The 19,714-nt window shown below is 40.7% G+C and overlaps 1 protein-coding gene across 2 annotated transcripts; it reads left to right on the top strand.

The window, feature by feature from the left end:
• Nucleotides 1-2,270: 2,270 nt before the first annotated feature.
• LOC138173540 (tubulin beta-2B chain) lies at nucleotides 2,271-5,931 on the top strand. Of its 2 annotated transcripts, none has more exons than XM_069103572.1 (4): nucleotides 2,271-2,541; nucleotides 3,475-3,583; nucleotides 4,011-4,121; nucleotides 4,627-5,931. In XM_069103572.1, the coding sequence occupies exons 1-4, from the start codon at nucleotides 2,485-2,487 to the stop codon at nucleotides 5,685-5,687; spliced, it is 1,338 nt and encodes a 445-aa protein (XP_068959673.1). In that variant the 5' UTR covers nucleotides 2,271-2,484; the 3' UTR covers nucleotides 5,688-5,931. The 2 variants fall into 2 exon arrangements, with proteins under 2 accessions (XP_068959673.1, XP_068959674.1); XM_069103573.1 differs by lacking the exon at nucleotides 2,271-2,541 and adding an exon at nucleotides 2,626-3,132.
• Nucleotides 5,932-19,714: the final 13,783 nt, after the last annotated feature.

Raw genomic sequence — 19,714 nt, forward strand, 5'->3', positions numbered from 1 at the left:
GCAATAGCTCTTTGGAGGAGGCAAGGGAGAAAAGGATTTGAGGAGAGGGTAAAGTGTAGAGAACCAAGTACCCCTACTCACCTGCCACCTCATCCCCCTCCACACCCGCAATCCATCCCACCCACCTGCACGTCGGGTGGAGCAAGGCTATGCTAAACCGTAATAAGATTTCTATTTCTAGTACCCATTCAAAGGTTCTTGGTCCAGAAAGGCAATCAATTCCTCTTTTTCTCCTCTCTCTGTCTCTGTCTTTGTCTCTATTTCAGTCTCTGTCTCTCCCTCCCCCCCCTTTCATACACACACGCGCGCACACACACACACATACACACACACACAACTAGCTAACAAAAGGATCTGCAGCTGCTTCAAATACTTCAAATGCGCAGTGCACATCTCAAAAGGGAGGGTCTCTGTGTGCGCATGCTTGTGGCTGTGATACTGGCCTTTGCCTATGTGTGTGTAAACGCTTGTATGAGGTGGATTTGACTCCACGCCCAAGGATGCAGGGGGATGAGTCTCCCCAGAATCAGCCCAGGCAAGGAAAAAAGCTGGCACCACTGGCCAGTTTTCTCACCGCTCCTCAAATAAATCTAAGTACTGCGAACTAGAGGCTAGAACATGCTTTTAAAAACCTGGTTATGGGAGATAAAGCCACTGTCATCTGTCCTTTGTTTCACTTCACCGTCAAAGCCTATTGTCCCCTCCCCCTTGGGACCCCACCCTTTTTTCTTTCCTTTCCAACCACCTTAGACCACTCCCCCCACTCCATACACAACCTCCCGTTAAAAGAAGGAAATAAAAAACGGAACAGAATAAACCCCAGCCAAGCAGTAACCTAGAAGAATTGAAAACATTTTTCTTATGTCAAATCTCTTTTCCAGAAATGAACCCATTTCTAATGCGAGGTCAGGCTGTGCTATATTGCTCTGGCAATAAGGATTCGAGGGTGTGTGTGTGTGTGTTATACACACCTAGACTGAGCCACGAAAGTTTCTGTTTTAGATCAGTTCGGGATAGAAGGGACGAGGGGGAAGAAATGACCGTGCAAAGGTCATCAGTCTGCCTTCACAGACAAGGAGAAGCCCTTTGAGTAAGAAGAAAGAGGGACGATGCGGCTAAGCTCTTCTCAGACTCTTTCCTTCCTGCCCAGCAGTACTGTGCCCCTTTCTAGAAGACAAAGAGAAGAGGTTAATATGGGTGGCGATAACCTACTGATCTGTCTCTGCTGCAGATGTTCGATGGCCCCGCTCTCCCCACTTCCACTCCCGGATCACTGGGGTAGGGACGATGGGATGGGGAACGGAGTAGGTTCACCCTTTCCTCTGGCTCTTCCCAATCTGCCTTCTGTTCTGAAACAGAACCTAGTACAGGAGTAGGACTTTGGGGAACAGTATTGAGGAAAGTTCAGAGCTCAGAGTGGGAACTAGACGGAGAGAACAAGAAGAACATAGTTATCATAATAGCAATCCTGTATTTGGACCCAAAGGGCCTGGATTCGAATCTCAATTCTAATATTTCCTTCCTGTGTAACCTTGGAAAATCACTTGCCTGTCTGAGCCTCATGAGTAAAATGAGGGGATTGGACTTCCCAGGTCTCAGTTCTGAATCTATGTTCTTTATGATGCCCGGATGACCCCACTGGGGGTGGGATGTCAGAGAATTTAATTTAAATGCAAGACTCAGCGGTGCTTCTTACTAGTTTTGTGACCTTGGACAAATCACATAATCTCTCTGACCCTCAATTTACTCATTGGTAAAACTCAGAATAATACTTGCTCCACCTACGTCACAAGGCTGTAATGAAAGCGCTAGGTGAGTGTGAGCTGTAATTTCCATGCTCTCCAATTCCCGTCCCATACACCCAACCAGCCTTTTCAGCCCCTCCACCTGTTCCATTTCCGCACCAGCCTTTTTCCGCAATTCCCTCCTTGCCACACCCTCCTGCCCCCCAGGCTGTTCTGCCTGCTCTACCAACTTCCTCCCCTATGCCACATTAGCCTTTTTTCTCCCCTTTCTCCTCAGCTCGAACACTCAGCTACTACCATGCCCACGCCCCAACCCTTCTTTCTCCCCCACACCCCCCTTTTAGCCTAGCCGGGTGTTCCACTCGGATAGGCTCTCCCAGGCCTAACGGGTCCATAGTCCCACCCCTCCACTGTCCAAGCATTACGTCATCGTGAAGGGGGGGAGCAGGAGCTTGTACTAGAAAGGGACTGGGGAGGTATGGAGGTAGGTGGGGGGAGGGGAGGGTGAGGGGCTCAGGGGTGGAGCCTGGTGCCCGCTGCCCCACCCTCCCTATAAAAGGCTGTGTCGGGGGCTTACGCGATTTTAGAGTGCAAGTATACCGGAGGAATTGTAGTGTGTTCCAAGTGAAATTAGGAGGGGGGGTGGGTGTGTGTGTGTGGAGAGAAGAGAAAGGAAGAGAGGGACAAAGAAAGAAGGAAAGAAAAAGAAGGTAGAGATACACTTTGCAAGCCAAGCATCATGCGTGAAATCGTGCACATTCAGGCTGGTCAGTGTGGCAACCAGATAGGAGCCAAGGTGAGTTCTGGGCGGCAGGGGCGGGCGACATTTGTCCCGGGGTCTGCTAGGAATCGCGGGTGGTTCCTGGGCATGGTGCTGCTTCTCTTGCACCTATCCCCGGCGGACTCCCGAGAGTCTTTGTAGCAGTCCCTTTGTAACTGAGAGAGGCGTGACCAACGCCTATCTTCCGGAAGGCTGAGTTCTTGGAGCATTTCCGAGTCTTTTCTCCTTTTTAAAAATTGTGTGTGTGTGTGTGTGTGTGTGTGTGTGTGTGTGTGTGTGGGTGGTCTCCCTCTTCTACTCTATACTTTTTTTAATCTTGTCCTTGTGGCCGACGATGTGCGATAGAGAGTGTGTGAGTGGTGCGTGTGTGTGTACGCGCGTGTGTGTGTGTAAAGGTCTTTACTCGATTGATAGGAGCCCTCGCTACGGAGGTGTTGAGAATCCACAATTACCCTCCGTCTTCTTTCCTTTATGTCTTTATTCCCAAGTTGAGATTGATCCCCAAGTTCCCCATTACCTTGCCACTCCCACTCCAATCTCCTGGCTTTCCTAGTCGGACCAGCAACCCCTGGCTTCTCACAAAGCTGTCTGTGCTAAAAGACTGAGGTGAGCTTTTTGTTTGGGGAGTGACGGGGTGGGGGTGGGGGCAAGGAAAGAAGGGCAACATAAAAAAAAAAATCACTAGAGTCCGTCTCTGGTGGTCCTGCTGCAGCAGCAGCTGCCTTCTCTCTTCTTTCCTCCCCACTTGCCCGAGGGCTAATTCTGCTGTTTCTGTGCCGCTATTTCTGAGGAAAACGCCCAGTTCTTACCCTCTTGGTTGTGAGCGAAATATCATTTCTCTGAGACCTGTTCCAGGCTACCTGAAGTAGAAGGATGAGGAGGGGGAGGGATGTTAATAGGTTAGTCTCTTGATGGTCTTAACGTTGCTAATTGTAAATTCTGTCACAGTTTTGGGAGGTCATCAGTGATGAGCATGGGATTGACCCCACAGGCAGTTACCATGGAGACAGTGATTTACAGCTGGAGAGAATCAATGTTTACTACAATGAAGCCACTGGTAATTGCTTTTTGTATGCCCTTTCCAACCTTCTTTCTTCCTAGATATCACCTTCTTGTTTTCATAGATTTGTAAACTATATGAAGGCAGATTTTTTTTGGGGGGGGGAGTTCTTTGTATCTTCACTCCTAGCACAGGCACTCAATACATACTTGTTGAATTAAATGGTTGGAATTAATCGTAGCATCTCACCAGCATGAGCAATATCACCTGCTTGCCCTATTTGGCAGAATACCTCTCCCTCAGCAATAATTCCCCAGGTTTTCCAGATTGCTTGTAGTTTGAGGAACCAAATTGAAATACTATCCTCTTTTCCTTTTGTCTGAGAACAGCAGTTTTTGTGATTATATCAATTTAGTCTTCTTCCCCTTGAGGTCCCTGCAATGATGCACTGTCTAATGTTGCCTTTTGTTCTCCCCACCTACAGGTAACAAATATGTTCCCCGTGCAATCTTGGTGGATTTGGAACCAGGCACAATGGACTCAGTCAGGTCTGGACCATTTGGTCAGATCTTCAGACCAGATAACTTTGTTTTTGGTATGTGATTAACATATCTGATGACTTCATAGATCATATTTTATATTAGCCTTACAGGGTAGAAGGTTGGGACTCTCAATGAATAAGAATTACAAGTATCCATAATTTTAAAAACCTGTTCTTAGTATGGACTTGGGAAAAAATGCCATGCCTAGTCTGTGTGTATATACATATATATGAAATAGCCATATCCAGATCATTAATTTTTTTAAATAATGATCAGAAATAACCTGGATTCATTAGTGACTCACTGGTCTATGTAAGTGGCTTACTTAGGGCAGTGGCATCAAACTGAAATAGAAATAGGGACTTATCACATACTGACTTAGAAAACCACATATTAAGTTCTATTTATTCTGTTAAACATTTTCCAATTACATTTTAATCTGAGCTAACATAATGTCATAAGCCTGTGGGAGACATTTGATACCTCTGGCTTAGGGTATGAAGATGTACACTTTAATCACTAGTGATTGATACAGTCTCTTTCTCCTTCCCCTTCCAGGCCAGAGTGGTGCAGGAAATAACTGGGCCAAAGGCCACTACACAGAGGGAGCAGAATTAGTAGACTCTGTCCTGGATGTAGTGAGGAAGGAGTCAGAAAGCTGTGACTGTCTCCAGGGCTTCCAGCTGACCCATTCCCTGGGAGGTGGCACTGGGTCTGGAATGGGAACCCTGCTCATCAGCAAGATCAGGGAAGAATACCCAGACAGAATCATGAATACCTTCAGTGTGATGCCCTCCCCCAAGGTGTCAGACACTGTAGTTGAGCCCTACAATGCCACCCTATCTGTCCACCAGCTGGTAGAGAACACAGATGAGACCTACTGCATCGACAATGAAGCTCTCTATGACATTTGCTTCAGAACCCTGAAGCTGACCACACCCACCTACGGAGATCTCAACCACTTGGTCTCTGCCACCATGAGTGGAGTCACAACCTGTCTGCGGTTCCCAGGCCAGCTGAATGCTGATCTCCGCAAACTGGCAGTGAACATGGTGCCATTCCCCCGCCTGCACTTCTTCATGCCAGGCTTTGCCCCCCTGACCAGCCGTGGTAGCCAGCAGTACCGGGCTCTGACGGTGCCTGAGCTCACCCAGCAGATGTTTGATTCCAAAAACATGATGGCCGCCTGTGACCCCCGCCACGGCCGCTACCTGACAGTGGCCGCCATCTTCAGGGGCCGCATGTCCATGAAGGAGGTGGACGAGCAGATGCTCAACGTGCAGAACAAAAACAGCAGCTACTTTGTGGAGTGGATCCCCAACAATGTGAAGACGGCCGTGTGTGACATTCCTCCCAGAGGCCTCAAGATGTCTGCCACCTTCATTGGCAACAGCACAGCCATCCAGGAGCTGTTCAAGCGCATCTCAGAGCAGTTCACGGCCATGTTCCGCCGGAAGGCTTTCTTGCACTGGTACACGGGGGAAGGCATGGATGAGATGGAGTTCACTGAAGCAGAGAGCAACATGAACGACCTGGTGTCTGAGTACCAGCAGTACCAAGATGCCACTGCTGATGAACAAGGGGAGTTTGAGGAGGAAGAAGGGGAGGATGAGGCTTAATTCAGAACTTGAGGGTTTAGGAAAAGCTTTAGTCAAGAATGCAAGTCTTTTGGGGGGATGGTATCTTCATGATTGTATTGAAGAAGCATGGTCTCTTTAAATGTGTACTTTGATGCTCTCCACTGTTGCCTGTCACCATTTTTTTTTTGTAACTTTGATTACATTAATGTAACAATTGTGATACTTCTGAAATATTGTTTTAAATGGCTAAAAAATCAACCCACATAAACATTTGTGACTTTAATGGTGTCCTTCTTTATTTCTCTGCACCCTACCAAGAATAAGTAGATGTCAGACTAGCACTTTAATATAATTTTTAATAATAAACCAATGTCCACTAATTTTTAAAGAGAAATCTTTCCTTAAAGAGAAAGAGTAAGTAAAGTTCAAATGAAGCTGATAGTGCAGAATAGTAAGACTGGATCCTGAATTCTAGATGATCCTTCATAAACAGTTTAACTTTATTATTAGGTCCCTTTGAACTAAGCTATTAGCCATATTTCCAAATGGAGGTCTCCCTGGTTTACTTTTTTCATTAAAATTATTTTTTATTAAAAGCCTTCATTTTCATGTAAGCAATTTACTTTGGTGAGATCCTCCCAGAGAAGCTTCTCTCTGCAATTTACATGACCTGCATGCTAAAACATTTGTTTGGAGAAGGTACAAAAGTAAACTTCTGTCCAAGGTAAAGGATCACAAATTCTTTATTACTAGAAGCTTAATAAATCTGTTAACTGTAGCTCAGCCTGGGAAACAGTACTTATGCTCTTTGTTAGTGATAATTTATAAAAGGCACTACTTACAAAGTAGTAGTTCATAGTATTCAATTCTTTCAAAAGATTAATTGATGTCTATTGTGTACCAGGCACTGTTCTAGGAACTAAAGTGAGTCAATCACCTTCAAGTCTAGAACAGCTGTTCACACATTACTGGTGGAAGAAAGTTCTTTTTATGAAAAATAAATGTTGCTGTTATCTTTTGTTTTTACACCTGTTTCCACCTATATCCCTCCTTTCCCCTCCCAGAGAGCCACTCCATATTACGGATTTTCTAAAAAAATAAAAATAAAAATTTAAAAATAATTGAAAAAAATCAGCAATGTCTGTCAATATATTGAAAAAAATCTGACTATATGCATTGCTCCGTATCCATGAACCTCCCACCTCTGCAAAAGAGTTGGAGGAGGTATTTTCTCATATCTCTTCTTTAAGACCATGGTTGTTCTTTATAATTATGCAACATTTACTTAAAGCTATTTTCAAAGATAGGGTTGGAGAGGCTTAAGATTCTTATGTGCTGGGGGTTGGGTTTTTATTTTTTATGTTAAATCTAAGTAAAGAAAACATTACTTTGAATTGTAGAGAATAAAAACAATGCATTTGGCATTATTCCTAAAGAAGTGAGAAGGGGTTAGCTGAGGGCTGGGTAGGGTCTCCATCATAGTTTAAGACAAATTAGATTTCTTTTGTAGCTCTAAAATATAATCAGAAACAAAATTTCAGTCTCTGCCCAAGTAGAATAAAATGGTATCACTGTGAGAAATAGTTTGCCTTGAAAGTGAAGAGAAGAGAATTTTTACTCATATCAAACATTATTTAAAGTTGGTTATAAATAGCAGAGTCAAGTTAGTAATTAGGGACAAGAGCTAATGACCTCTGAGTTTAGGATGTGGTATGTTTAATGCTTGGTTTACCTGGATCTTAATAGAGATCTCTATTTGTTGCTAACACCTGAGCTAGTTAAATTAAAGTTTTTCTGCATGACTGCACTGAGCCCATGGATTAGCAGGCACTATCCTGGGGCTAGATCCTTGACCAATGATTTTTTTTTTTTTTTGGAATTGGTCATATGAATGAGCTGCCACTTAGAAGAAAGGTGGCAAGCCTGCCAAGTGCCTCCTGGTCTGCTTTTATCAGCAGGTCTTACCTTCCCTTCACCTTTGTGAGAAGGTGACAGAAGGGTACCCAGCAGGCCTGCCAGCCGTTCTGTCAGAATAACCCATTTGCACACTCCTATAGCTTACTAGGCATGATTTCAATGGTTGAATGCCATATTGCCTATTCAAGCAGATGCTTCTGTGCTGCCTCTTTCCTTTGGAAAAGAGAGAGAAAGGGAGAGGGAGGGAGGGAAAGAAGAAGAAACAAAACAAAACCCACAGTGTTTATTTAGAATTTCAAAGAACAGGAAATAAAACTCTGTAAGAGATTGACTCACACCTGGATTAGCACATACATCTGGCACTTTGCTTCCCTCTCCCTTACCACCCTCCCCCCCACACACACACGCACCTTAATTGATAGATGTATTGGGGCTATTTTTGAGTCCATAAAGACAATCAACTCATCTTTGCCTTTAACTCCCTTTCTGGTTCTTCCCTATTGACTCACCTAGAAGACAAATCCAATATATCTGACTTACAAGAATATATGTATAAGGCTCATAGCGTTCTTTTTTCCCCTAATTATTTTTTTTATTTCACAAGCATTTATTTTCTTTACTTCCCAACCTTAACTCTCCACCCTACCCTACCCCCCACACTACATTGAAAAAACAAACAAAAAAAGAAAAACAAAACCCTTATGACAAATATGAATTGTTAAACAAAACAAATTTCCACACTCACTAGTCACATCCAAAAACACACACTGAGTTCTCCATCTTGAATCCACCACCTTTCTGTCCAGAGGGCCCATAGGTTCTACTGGAGTGTAAAGAGGCAGAGAGTGTCTGCCCTGAGCTGAGCCCAAACCTCCCGCAATGAAGAGTTCATCGTTCAAACTTGAGCTTCTTCTGAGATGTCCCTCTCTGATACCCCTTTTACTCTGGTTGAAGTGAGTTAGCTCCTCTAGAAATACCAAGAAGATGGGGTGGTTAGGTGGAGAAATGAATAGAGCACTGACACTGCAGTCAGGAGGACCTGAGTTCAAATATGACCTCAGACACTTAACACTTACTAGCTGTGTGACCTTGGGCAAGTCATTTAACCCCACTTTCCCTGCCCTCCCCCCTCCAAAAAAAGAAATACCAAGAACTTAAAGACATGGCCCCCTGACCTCCAAGGAATGACTGAGACTTGGAGAGATGTTAGTATGGGTCTGGGATCAGACTGGTCTTTAAAGGCCATTTGTCATATCACTATGTAGTAACCATGTAGCAAGTAGTTCTTGCTTCCTGTTTGGAGTCCTACATGCATGGCGCTCCAAAGAAATTACAGCTTTGAGAAATTTGCTCTTCTGATACATTGTCAAATCATGCTGGGAAAGGAATGACATGTGCTTGAAAAGTGACTAAGGGAAAGAGAACTCTGGTTTCCTGTGCTTTCTTACTCATTTTCCCAGCAAGTGCTCCTACAGCCTGTAGCAGCAAGCACCCTAGTATACCCAGGATGGCTGCTAGCACAGGTTCTTAGATCTGCTTTTCTAAAGGAAAACGGCTGCCCAGAGTCTCATTTCCAAATCACACAACTCTTCCCAAAGTGAGCCCCAAAGCAAAACCTCACATCAGGGTATATATAGCCTTCTCCTGGGTCAGAGAATGTCACAACCCTCTTGATCCACTGCCCAATCACAAAGTAACAAGATGTGGGCATTCCTGAAAAACAAGCCTCCCGCCACAGGCTCCATGTGACCACATTCAGCCTATTGGGGGGCAGAGTATATTTTCAAATCAGGGAAGGTTCTCAGAGTCACGTAAGCCTATCAAAGGGCCAAGGGTCAGGGAAGATCTTCAGATTCTCATTCCCATAAGAGAGCCCATTTCTCAAAATTGTCATTTTGGGGGAGCACTTTGCATGCAAACTCTGACCTTTTTTTTTTTTTTTTTTTTTTGCCTTTTTGGAGGGCAACTGGGGGTAAGTAACTTGCCCAAGGTCACACGGCCAGTTTTTTTGTGTGGGTGTTAAGTGTGTGAGGCTGGAACCGAACTTGAATCCTCCTGACTCCAGGGCTGGCACTTTACTCACTGCGGCCACCTAGCCACCCCAGACCTTCCATTTTCAATGCCTATCATAGATGTCCAACTTTTTTTTTTCTAAAGATAACTCAGCCATAGCCTATTCATTAAAGAGCAGACTTAGTATTATACCTATTTCTCTCCTGGAATTCATCTGAAGGAGTGTTGTATTTCCAGATAAATTTATTTCACACAGAATGTACCACACCACTGCCAGAATAAGCTTCCTTAAGGCACTTTTCAGGACATGCTTTTCTCCTCTGCCAAACCTTCAATGGCTCCCAGTTGCTTACTAAATAAATTGATAACCCATTTAAAATTAGAAACCCTGGAGTCTAAGTCTTTCCTCTCCCAGTCTGAATCCAATTTATTTTTTAAACCTAATTTTATTTTAGTCCCCTATGCAATCTCTCTGCCAATCAAATTTAGTATTCTCTGTATTCTCATTCTCCTTCTGCTCTCTTTCATCTTTTATGCCTTTCCTTATGTCATCTCCCATGCTCTGAATTGACTATCCATTTCTTTTTTTCTTTTTGTCTTTTTGGAGGTGGGGAGACAGGGCAATTGGGGTTAAATGATTTGCCCAAGGTCACACAGCTAGTAAGGGTAAAGCGTATGAGGCTATATTTGAAGTCAGGTCCTCTTGACTCCAGGGCCAGTGCTCTATTCAGAACTATCAATTTCTACCTATTGATAGCCTTCTTTTCCTCCAAGATCCAACTGCGGTGCCATCTTCTCTATGAAGTTTTCTCTGTTCCTCCCTCCCTCAGATGAAAGTGGTCTTTCTCACCTCAAATTTTCTCATAAAACATTTTGTCTAGATTTCTCCTTTGCCCCATCCTGTGAATATTATTTTATCCTCCTACTAAATTATAAATTTCTCAAGAGAAGGGATTGTCTTATTTCATCTTTGTATCCTCAGGACCCTCCAAAGCCATTTGTTGCTTTGGATAATCAATTTTAACATCTATGTGGAAAAAGAAAGTGCCCACATGTTTGAATCTGCCTTGAAAGCTAAAGTGAAGTGCAAAAAGAAGCCTTGGGTTGCTTCCACTCAATTCACCTGTTGATATCATTTAAACCATGGGCATGTGGGCCAGTTGGAGCTGCAAGGGGATATTAGAGAGTGGCTAGTCTCAATGCCTTGAATGACAGATTCAAAAAGTTTCTGCACAGAGAAGAATGTTTGGAATTGCATCTGAATTTGTTAACCTTTGGAGCCTCTGGCTCAAGAATGTATCTTGATCCTATATTTAGGAAAAGGTTATAGATGTACTCCCTTTGGAGGGAAACCTTACATTGGAAGCTGCCCCCATTGCTGCTTCTGAACAGACTTCACCTAGCATTTTGCTCTGCTGCACTCCATTTTACTCTTATGTAATGTGTTTGTGTTTTATCTTCTTTACAAAATAGGAATTTTTAAAAAATGCACCGTGTCACTAAGAGATGACAAAACAGATTCAGAAGAGACTTCTGAGCATAGCTATCAGAATAATTTATACATTTATAACTGGAGTGCAGTGGATAGAGTCCTGGGCCTGGAGTCAGAAAGACTCATCTTCCTGAGTTCAAATCTGGTCTCAGACACTTACCAGCTGTGTGACCCTGGTCAAGTCGCTTAATCCCATTTGTCTCAGTTCCTCATCTGTAAAATAAACTGGGGAAGGAAATGGCCAATCACTCCAATATCTTTGCCAGGAAAGCCCTAAATGAGATTATGAAGAGTTGGACATGACTCAAAAATAACTGAGCAACAAAATAGTAAACTATATTAGAGACAAATAACTTTGAAGAACTTTAGAGCTCTGATCAGTGCAATAGTAAACCACAAGTCTATCAAAATGAAGATGAAGCATACCACCTGCATCTCCTGCCAGTGAGGTGATGAAGGTAAAATGTGGAATGAGATACACTTTTGGACATGGACAATGTGGGAATTTATTTTCCTAGACTATGTGTATTTGTTATTTTCTTTTTCCTTTTTTAATTGTTCATTGTCGAGGGGAGGGGCAGATTATAAATAGGATGGGAAAGATTATAAATGTTTGTAAAAATAAATAAACATTGTCAAATGTTGCTTTTCACAAATTAAGATGACTTTTTAGCCCAAAAAAATTGCATAGGGGCAGCTAAGTGGGGCAGTGAATAGAGCACCAGCCCTGGAGTTAGGAGGACCTGAGTTCAAATCCAGCCTGAGACATTTGACACATTTACTAGCCATGTGACCTTGGGCAAGTCACTTAACCCCAATTGTCATCCAAAAAGCAACAACAAAAAGAATTTGCATAAATCCTAGAAATTAAGTTTGCTTATACAGCAAGTCAGGATCAGAGCAAGAAAGGTTTATAAACCTTTCTATCCATCACTACCATAAGACTACAGTCATTAAACTTCCCACCTAGCATGGAAGCCCTGAATAACTGGGGACTAGGATCTGACTAGCAAGAAAAAGATCAAATATCAATAGAACTGACCAAAGATAAGAATAAAATGATTTTAAAATGGACCCTGAAGGTGAATCAATAAATTCACTTCTTAAGAGATATTCTCTAAAACTATTCACCCTGACCATCACTCTGGCATTTTTGGTTTAATGTAACAGAAGACAGATAAAATCCAAGTGTTATTCATAATGAGAAAATCTGATGTGTGGAATTTTCTATGAGCCATGTGTTTATGAAAATATGCTTTCTTCTGAGAGAGTTACAGTATTAAGAGAATTTAGGCTACAAATGAAAGATCACTACTTCAATAAATATTTACACATTGTCTACTGTGTGCAAGTCACTGGGCTGGGCACTAGGGGAGAATTTTGGGTAAATTCTGCTCTCAAAGAGTCTTCAAATTAGTGGAAGGTAGGAAGGAATTGGGAATAATAGAAATACATGCAAATAAACATTACACAAAGGATCACTACTCATTGGTTTGACTTGGACATTCTAAAAATTAGTGTAGGAATCCAGATTGGTGACAAGATGAAGGTCTCTAATCTTCACTCCTCCCAAACCTCCTTTAGAAGGTTGTGACTAGGAAAGTGTAATAGTAATGGTATTTGAAGATCTTCCATGCCCCTTGTATTGGCAAGCAAATAGGTACATAGCACCTTGTTTCAAGTTCATGATTGTGTCAAGTATTAAGATCCAGAACTTGTGAATCCCACAGTGGGATGAACTTGCTGATGTAACAGAAAGGGGCAGAACAGGGAGGAGCTAATATAAGGAAAAGCCCAAGCTAAAGAGCCAGAACTTCTTCTGAGAACTGAATTGAGAACTTCTGAGAGCCATCTAGAACTGCTGAGCACTTCTGAGAACCAGCTAGACCTGCTGAGAACTTCTGAGAGCCAGCCAAAACTGCTGAGAACTTCCTGAGAGTCAGCCAGAACTACCAGGAATAAGAACTGCTGGGAGCAAGCAGCGTGGAGGCTGAAGAGCTACCGTGAGTGAGGAGAGGAAGATCCTTGCTTGAGGGAGTGAGTGAGTAAGGAGGATCCTTGCTTGAGGGAGTCTGTTTTGTTTTGAAGCCTTGGAAATGTGGATGTTTGCTGCATTAACTAAGTGTACCAACTTTGTGGTTACTGTAATGACTTTGACTTTCTGGTTTTAGGACTTGATTTTCTGGTATTTGAATAAATATTTTGGTTCTGTCCTCAATGTGGAGAGCCTGTTACATTTTGCGATTCACAACTACACCAGCATATTTATAATCACCATTGGTGCTGTGAATATTGCATTGGTGTTACAGAAAGCCAATAGATCCACAGTGGAAGAAAGATTTCAGAAGGATGGGAAATTCAGGGAGAATATTTAAGAACAGAATAATAGCAACTATTTTCAAGATTAATAAAAAAGGAGTGACTAGGAAGATTAAATGATATGGCAGTGTGAACTAGGTATAGAGATTGGGAAGATAAACAGCAAAGTAAATAAAAGTAAATTCTTTTATAAAGAAATAGTAAAGGAGAAACAAAAGGAAGATGGTACCCACTGGAAGTCTATTGGAAATGAGGTAATAGGAGTTGGGGAAACAATGAAATTACATAGCAGCCATATATGGGTTCATTTCCTTCCTGTCATATAGATCTTGGCCTTAACATTGGGTAGTTTTTGTTCATGTAGCAAGGGTTTAAGGCAGAAGAGTTTATTTGAATAAATGACTGATGCTAATCTATTATTGAAAATTAAGATACAGAGATTATCCCAATAATTTTTAAGATCTTCTATTCTAAAATATATGTTTGGAATCTTTCCTTTACATAAATATGTTAAGTATCCATGATTTTGTCAGTATATATATACTTCCTCAACTGACAGTCTTTAAGAATTTTCCTTCATTGTAGCAAATCTTTATTTCTAACTAAAAGGAAGCTATTTGAAGTCTATGAATCATGAGTCAAAAAGACCTATTATCAGTAGAATATCTCAATCAAATATTAATAAATAGGTTGACCAAAACAGACTATATTTAATCAATGGGAACAGATACGTATTACAGTATGGCACCTGGGTTCTACCTCTTGCATGAACCTCTAGAACTGCTATCTTCCTTTCAAAGCCCTCAAAGGGTCAGCACCCACTCAAAACTATTGCCCCTATCAATATGTTTACATTTACCGACCACTTAGAGAATACCTTTGTTGCTTAGTCATTTTTCAGTCCTGTCCTACTCTTCATGACCCCATTTGGGGCTCTTCCTGACTCTAGGCCCAGCACTCTATCCACTATGCCATGTAATTGCCCAATAGAAGATACAGTTCAAAAGAAAAGATATAATCAAATAGCATAACCAATTATGTGATAAGAAAAGGGACAGGCACACTGTCCCATAGGTTAATATACTCCCAATAAGGAAAGGTACATGTGCAGAAAACATATATGGATGAAGGTGCCTATGATAAGAATCTCTGTGGTTATTAGACTATAAGCTCCTTGAGGGCAGGGAGTGGTGTTTGTTGTTGCTTTTGTTTTTTTGTCTTTGTATTATTAGGATCTCTCATAATGTTTGGTAAATAATAGGTGCTCAATAAATGCTTATTAGATTGCATTAGATTGGGTTGACCAGGGTGTGCTAGTGGAGGCCCCCACAATGGGATGTATGGGGCCAAAACACTTGTATGGAGAGCATGTACACAGGAACTGTATGGCCAGGACAAACTCATGGCTGAGGCATCTCATTTGTCAGCACTGCAGAGCTGCTGCTACTCCTGCTTTCTGATGATGTCACAGTGTCACTGTCTCCCAGGTAGCATTTTTCTACTATTCACTGGATACTGTGTCATCTGTGTGGATGTTGTTTAATCTGATCTCTTGTCAAATGCCAAGATTCAGCTCTTCAGAGCTATTTGCTGCTCCCTTGTCCAACCTACAGAGGCTAGAATGATTCTCTCTGGCAGGAGTAGGCTCACACTAAGGCTATGAGCCATTATACTCCAGCAGGCAATCAACAATGCAATATGCTCCAGGCTAAGATTAAGTCTATGAACAATTAATTGGCAGCAAATAGAGCACTAGGTGTAGAGTCAGGAAATCCTGAGTTCAAATGTGGCCTCAGATACTTACTAGCTGCATGACCCTTGGCAAGTCACTTACCCCTGTTGGCCTCCATTTCCTCACTTGTAAAATGAGCTAGAGAAAGGAGAAATGAAATGGCAAAGCATTCCAGTGTCTTTGCCAAGAAAACTTTGAATGGGGTCATGAAGAGTTAGACATGACTCAACAACAATGGCAACAAGATTAAGTCTATTCCTTTGACTGCCTTTATCTGGCACTAACTCAAGGTCCTTGGACCTAGGCAACTATCTTACTTGAAGTTAGAAAATCCCTTGCAACTCCTCTTAAATCTTTGATGTGAGTTTGTGTTCCAAAAATCCTTTCCAAAGAATCTATTATGGGACAGCTAGGTGGCGCAGTGAATAGAGCACCGGCCCTGGAGTCAGGAGGACCCGAGTTCAAATCCAGTCTCAGACACTTAACACAACACTAGCTATGTGATCTTGGGCAAGTCACTTAACCCCAATTGCCCTCCAAAAAGCAAAAAAAAATGAAAAAAACCCAAAGAATCTATCCCCTAGACCTCCAAGAACTACCCTGATTAGCATATAAGTGAAGTGAAGGCAAGAACAAACCAAGGTGAAGCAATAAAAGCTATAATCTTGCTTTTATTGTGTATATTTCCAGAAACAAAAGCCCTAATCTTTTAAAATTTTATTTGGGTTAATCCAAATCTTCCTGGTTAGTATGCTTACAATAAATTAATGGATATAGAGCTGGAAGGACCATTTAGTTTTAACAGCTTTGTTTTGCAAATTATGAAGCTTAGTCCCAGAGAAGCTAAGTAACTTTCCCAAAGTCATATAGATAATAAATAAAAGACCTGGAATTTGAACCCAGATTCTCTGACTCCATATCTATCCAAATTTTAAGGATAATGATTATACCTTGAATGAAGATTTTCTTTATGAGGTTTTAAAGAATTCATAATCCACCAGTGAAATCAATTGGATTTAGAACATCTAATTTTTGGCAATTGGATTTTAAGGTTAGATTTTTTTTTCTCTGTTACTGTTATTAATAATGATAGATAATATTTATATAGTGCCTACTATGTGCCAGACATTGTCTTTTCTATAGTACCTACTATGTCCTAAGCACTTTTTACAAATAACATACCATTTTATTCTCATAACAACCCTGAAGGGTAGGTGCTATTTTTATCCCCATTTTACAGATGAGGAAACTGAAGAAAAGTGACTTGCCTAGGGTCATACAGCTAGGAAGTGTCTCGGGTCAGATTTGAACTCAAGTCTTCCTAACCAGGTCCAGAGCTCCATCAACCACCCCATCCATTATTATGAAATTGACAGATAGCAACAAAGAACATTTCTATATACAGAGAACAGCAAAAGAGAGTTGTATATGGAGCTGTGGATCTTTATTTAGTATAGCCTATGTATTTTTAGGCAAATAATAAGCTGTTTAAGCATATCTGGAACATTAACTGTTACAGTACTTTTCTTCTGGGAAAAAAAAAAAGCTCGGTCCCCTTCTGAACTTCTTTCCTGCTCTCTTCTGTGTATATTTTAAATGTTGCATTAATACTCCTTAATTTTCTTCTTTTTTCCATCATCATTATTATTTCTCCCTTTTGCTTCCTCCTATACCTCTTATCCTCTCCAATTTTTTTTAATTGTCTCTTACATCAAGTAAATATAGTCAAGCAAAACACATTTGCACATTGGTCACTCAGCATCTCTCCTCCATCTCTCTCTGTCAAGAGGTGGGAAGCATGATTCATCATTAGTCTCCTAGGACTGTGGTTGATCATTGCATCAATCAGGGTTTTTACATTCTTCAAAGCTGTTTTCCTTTGCAATGCTGTAGTTCTTGCATAAATTGCTTTGCTGATTTACCTCACTACACTCCATTCAGTACATACCAGTCTTCCTGGTGTTTTTCTGACTGTTATATTTGTCACTTTGGTGACACAATAATATTCCATTCTTATGTCAAAATTTATTAATGGTAGCTTTCTAAAGCGGCAGAGGTTTCATCCTCTTCCTTTGAATTTCTCCATTCTAAACTGAAAAATCACTGGTAAATTTAAAAGCAGGAAAGCTCATCTCTTTTGCATTCAATGGTTAACCCCGGGGGCACATAACCTATTGTCTTGTGTTTTTCATGTTGCCCTGACTGAAATGTTTTTTCATTTGAAAAGTTTTCAAATTTAAGTAAAATAATTAAAATTTGAATTAAAATTATTCAAAATATATATTTTTAAAATATTTGTATTGACTATTAAGGAAAAATTTCTAGAATACAAACTTGTGACTTTTGTTAAAAATTCATTTTAATGCTTGGGTTTTACTGGTGTCATATTTCTTCTTAATATAAATACACAAGATATAAATGTAACATTTATTAAAATAATTTAATATAAACTTATACAACAATCCCCTAAATAAACCTGCTATATTGGAAATAGGTTACATTTCATTGACTTCCTGGGAATCTTCTTCAATTACCTTTCATAAATAAACACAATCTTAAAATCTGATGATTCTTACATTGCTGTATGAAGGTGATCCTCGGTTCCCCAAAGCTTTGATAATAGAACACAGTTCTTTCAGGTTCTGCCAAGGTTGGAAAGATTTCAAGTCAGTCCTAGTCCTAGACTGTTTACTTTCTGAGAATCAGCCTAGCTAATGTGGAGAGGCTCAGCACTAAATGATGAACTTTTAGGCCCTGGCAACCCATGAAACAAAGAAAAAGACAAAATCTGGCCCCAGTCTTCTGTGGCCCCCTCCTGCTTCCGCAATGCCAATGACAGAGAGACAGAAAACAGGACCAAGGGTCCCTTTTTATAATCAGACCATTTCTAGAATGTTAACACTAAATTAGAGGGTGCTCCTCTAATTGTGAGACCCTTGTCCAATGGCCCACATAGTGCTAGAGGACTTGAATCATATCAGGCTTGACATTTTCACTATGAATGAAACCACAAAGAAAAAAGAAAGCTGCTTCCCAATGGAAGGGTAACACACAAGTTCTCTGGGAAAGATAAATAAAGGAGTTGGCAGAAATGATTTTATTGTGTGACAAAGACAAGAAGAAACATAATTTCTTAGGACATTTGGTTATTATAATCCTAATGACAAATATTAAAAAAAAAAAGACCACTATAACAATAATTGGAGTTTGTGCATCAACATTGGTTCCAGAGGGTAAGGAGGTAAAGAAATTCCAGGAAGAACTTGTTAGACTTTCCAAATTAAATATGATATACTTTGATATGGAGTGACATCTTTCTTCTAGGATCAATGTTGCCATCTTTACCTTAACTTTTATTTATTCACATTTTTCCTGTTTATTCCACACTATCTGAATTTGTCCATTCTTCACGGAGAAATTTAATCACAATACAATTCAGTTCAGAACAGGGAGATAAATCTGAGAGCCCAGGGGGAAGGCAGACAGCAGGGAAAGGTTTCTTTTTCTTTAAACAAATGTTGCTCGTGTAGAAAATATGTTATTATACAGTCTGTAGCGAGATAATTGGTATTGTCTATATGATTCCCTAGATATTTTCCATCATCATTAGCTTGGGTCTCTTTTCTTTTGTTTGCTTTTCTCCTCCCCTGGCAGTTTTGTCAAGTCCCTGGGGTAAAGATAGTTTGGCTATCACTTGATATAGATTGTGTCTATTTCTCCTTATGGGAGACAATTCCAGAAGATACTTTTCCATTCTTCTGCTGAAAAGGAGGTCATGAGGTACAGTGTTTGGCATTCTTAACCTTTGTCTTGATGTTTTGGGAAATACCCTCCCCAATCATTATGGATAAACTCACTGGCTCCTCACTTAGTCTCTGACATAATTCTGCTAATAGAATATTAGTCTGAATGTGGGACATGGAGGGTTAGTAGGGAATGGGTTCACAAGAAGATAGGCTTTGGATTTCTTAGAGAATATAAAAGAATCTGTTGTTTGATGCTTGTTACATCTGGCACCTCTTTTCTTTATGAAGGAAGTATTTCTTTGTTGGGGTGGTAGAATTTTGTTTGGGTATTTGTTGAGGAATACCTATTATGTTGAAACAAAATGCAAAAATAATTTTTTAAATTTTAAATAAAGTTTTTATAATATGGCGGTATGAGGTTCTTCTCATCCTTTACTCCTAAATCTATGATTTTACTTCGCTTCCTTCACAACTCAGTTCAGATCCCAACTTTTGCAAGAGACCTTTCTGGCCCACTGTCCCAGATACGAATGCCTTCCCCTTTCAAGTGATCTTCCTCTACTCTGTATATACACCATCTATGTGTGTATATACCTAGTTATTTACATTGTCTTCCTCATTAAAATGTGGGTTCCTTGAGGGAAAGGACTGGCTTTTGGTTTTTGTTTTGTCTTTCTTTGAATTCCAGCACTTATCACAATGTCTGTCACATAATAAGAACTTAATGCTTATTGACTGCCTGGTTAACTAAAACCTTTCATTTTTTTTATTTTTTAAGCAGGAATAGCTCACTTTATTCTTTGTTCATACAAAAACTTTATGTGGTAGCCAAAGCCTGTTGTTTGGA

This window comes from Petaurus breviceps, unplaced genomic scaffold (genome assembly GCF_028583685.1).
Source record: "Petaurus breviceps papuanus isolate PSGF00001 unplaced genomic scaffold, PetGlider_PUasm1.0 582, whole genome shotgun sequence".
Taxonomy (NCBI): Eukaryota; Metazoa; Chordata; class Mammalia; order Diprotodontia; family Petauridae; genus Petaurus; species Petaurus breviceps.

Coding starts and splice junctions, on each gene's coding strand:
- LOC138173540 (XM_069103572.1), top strand. CDS start 2,485: ATGCGTGAAATCGTGCACATTCAGGCTGGTCAGTGTGGCAACCAGATA. Junction 2,542..3,474: donor GCAACCAGATAGGAGCCAAG/GTGAGTTCTGGG, acceptor ATTCTGTCACAG/TTTTGGGAGGTCATCAGTGA. Junction 4,122..4,626: donor ACCAGATAACTTTGTTTTTG/GTATGTGATTAA, acceptor TTCCCCTTCCAG/GCCAGAGTGGTGCAGGAAAT.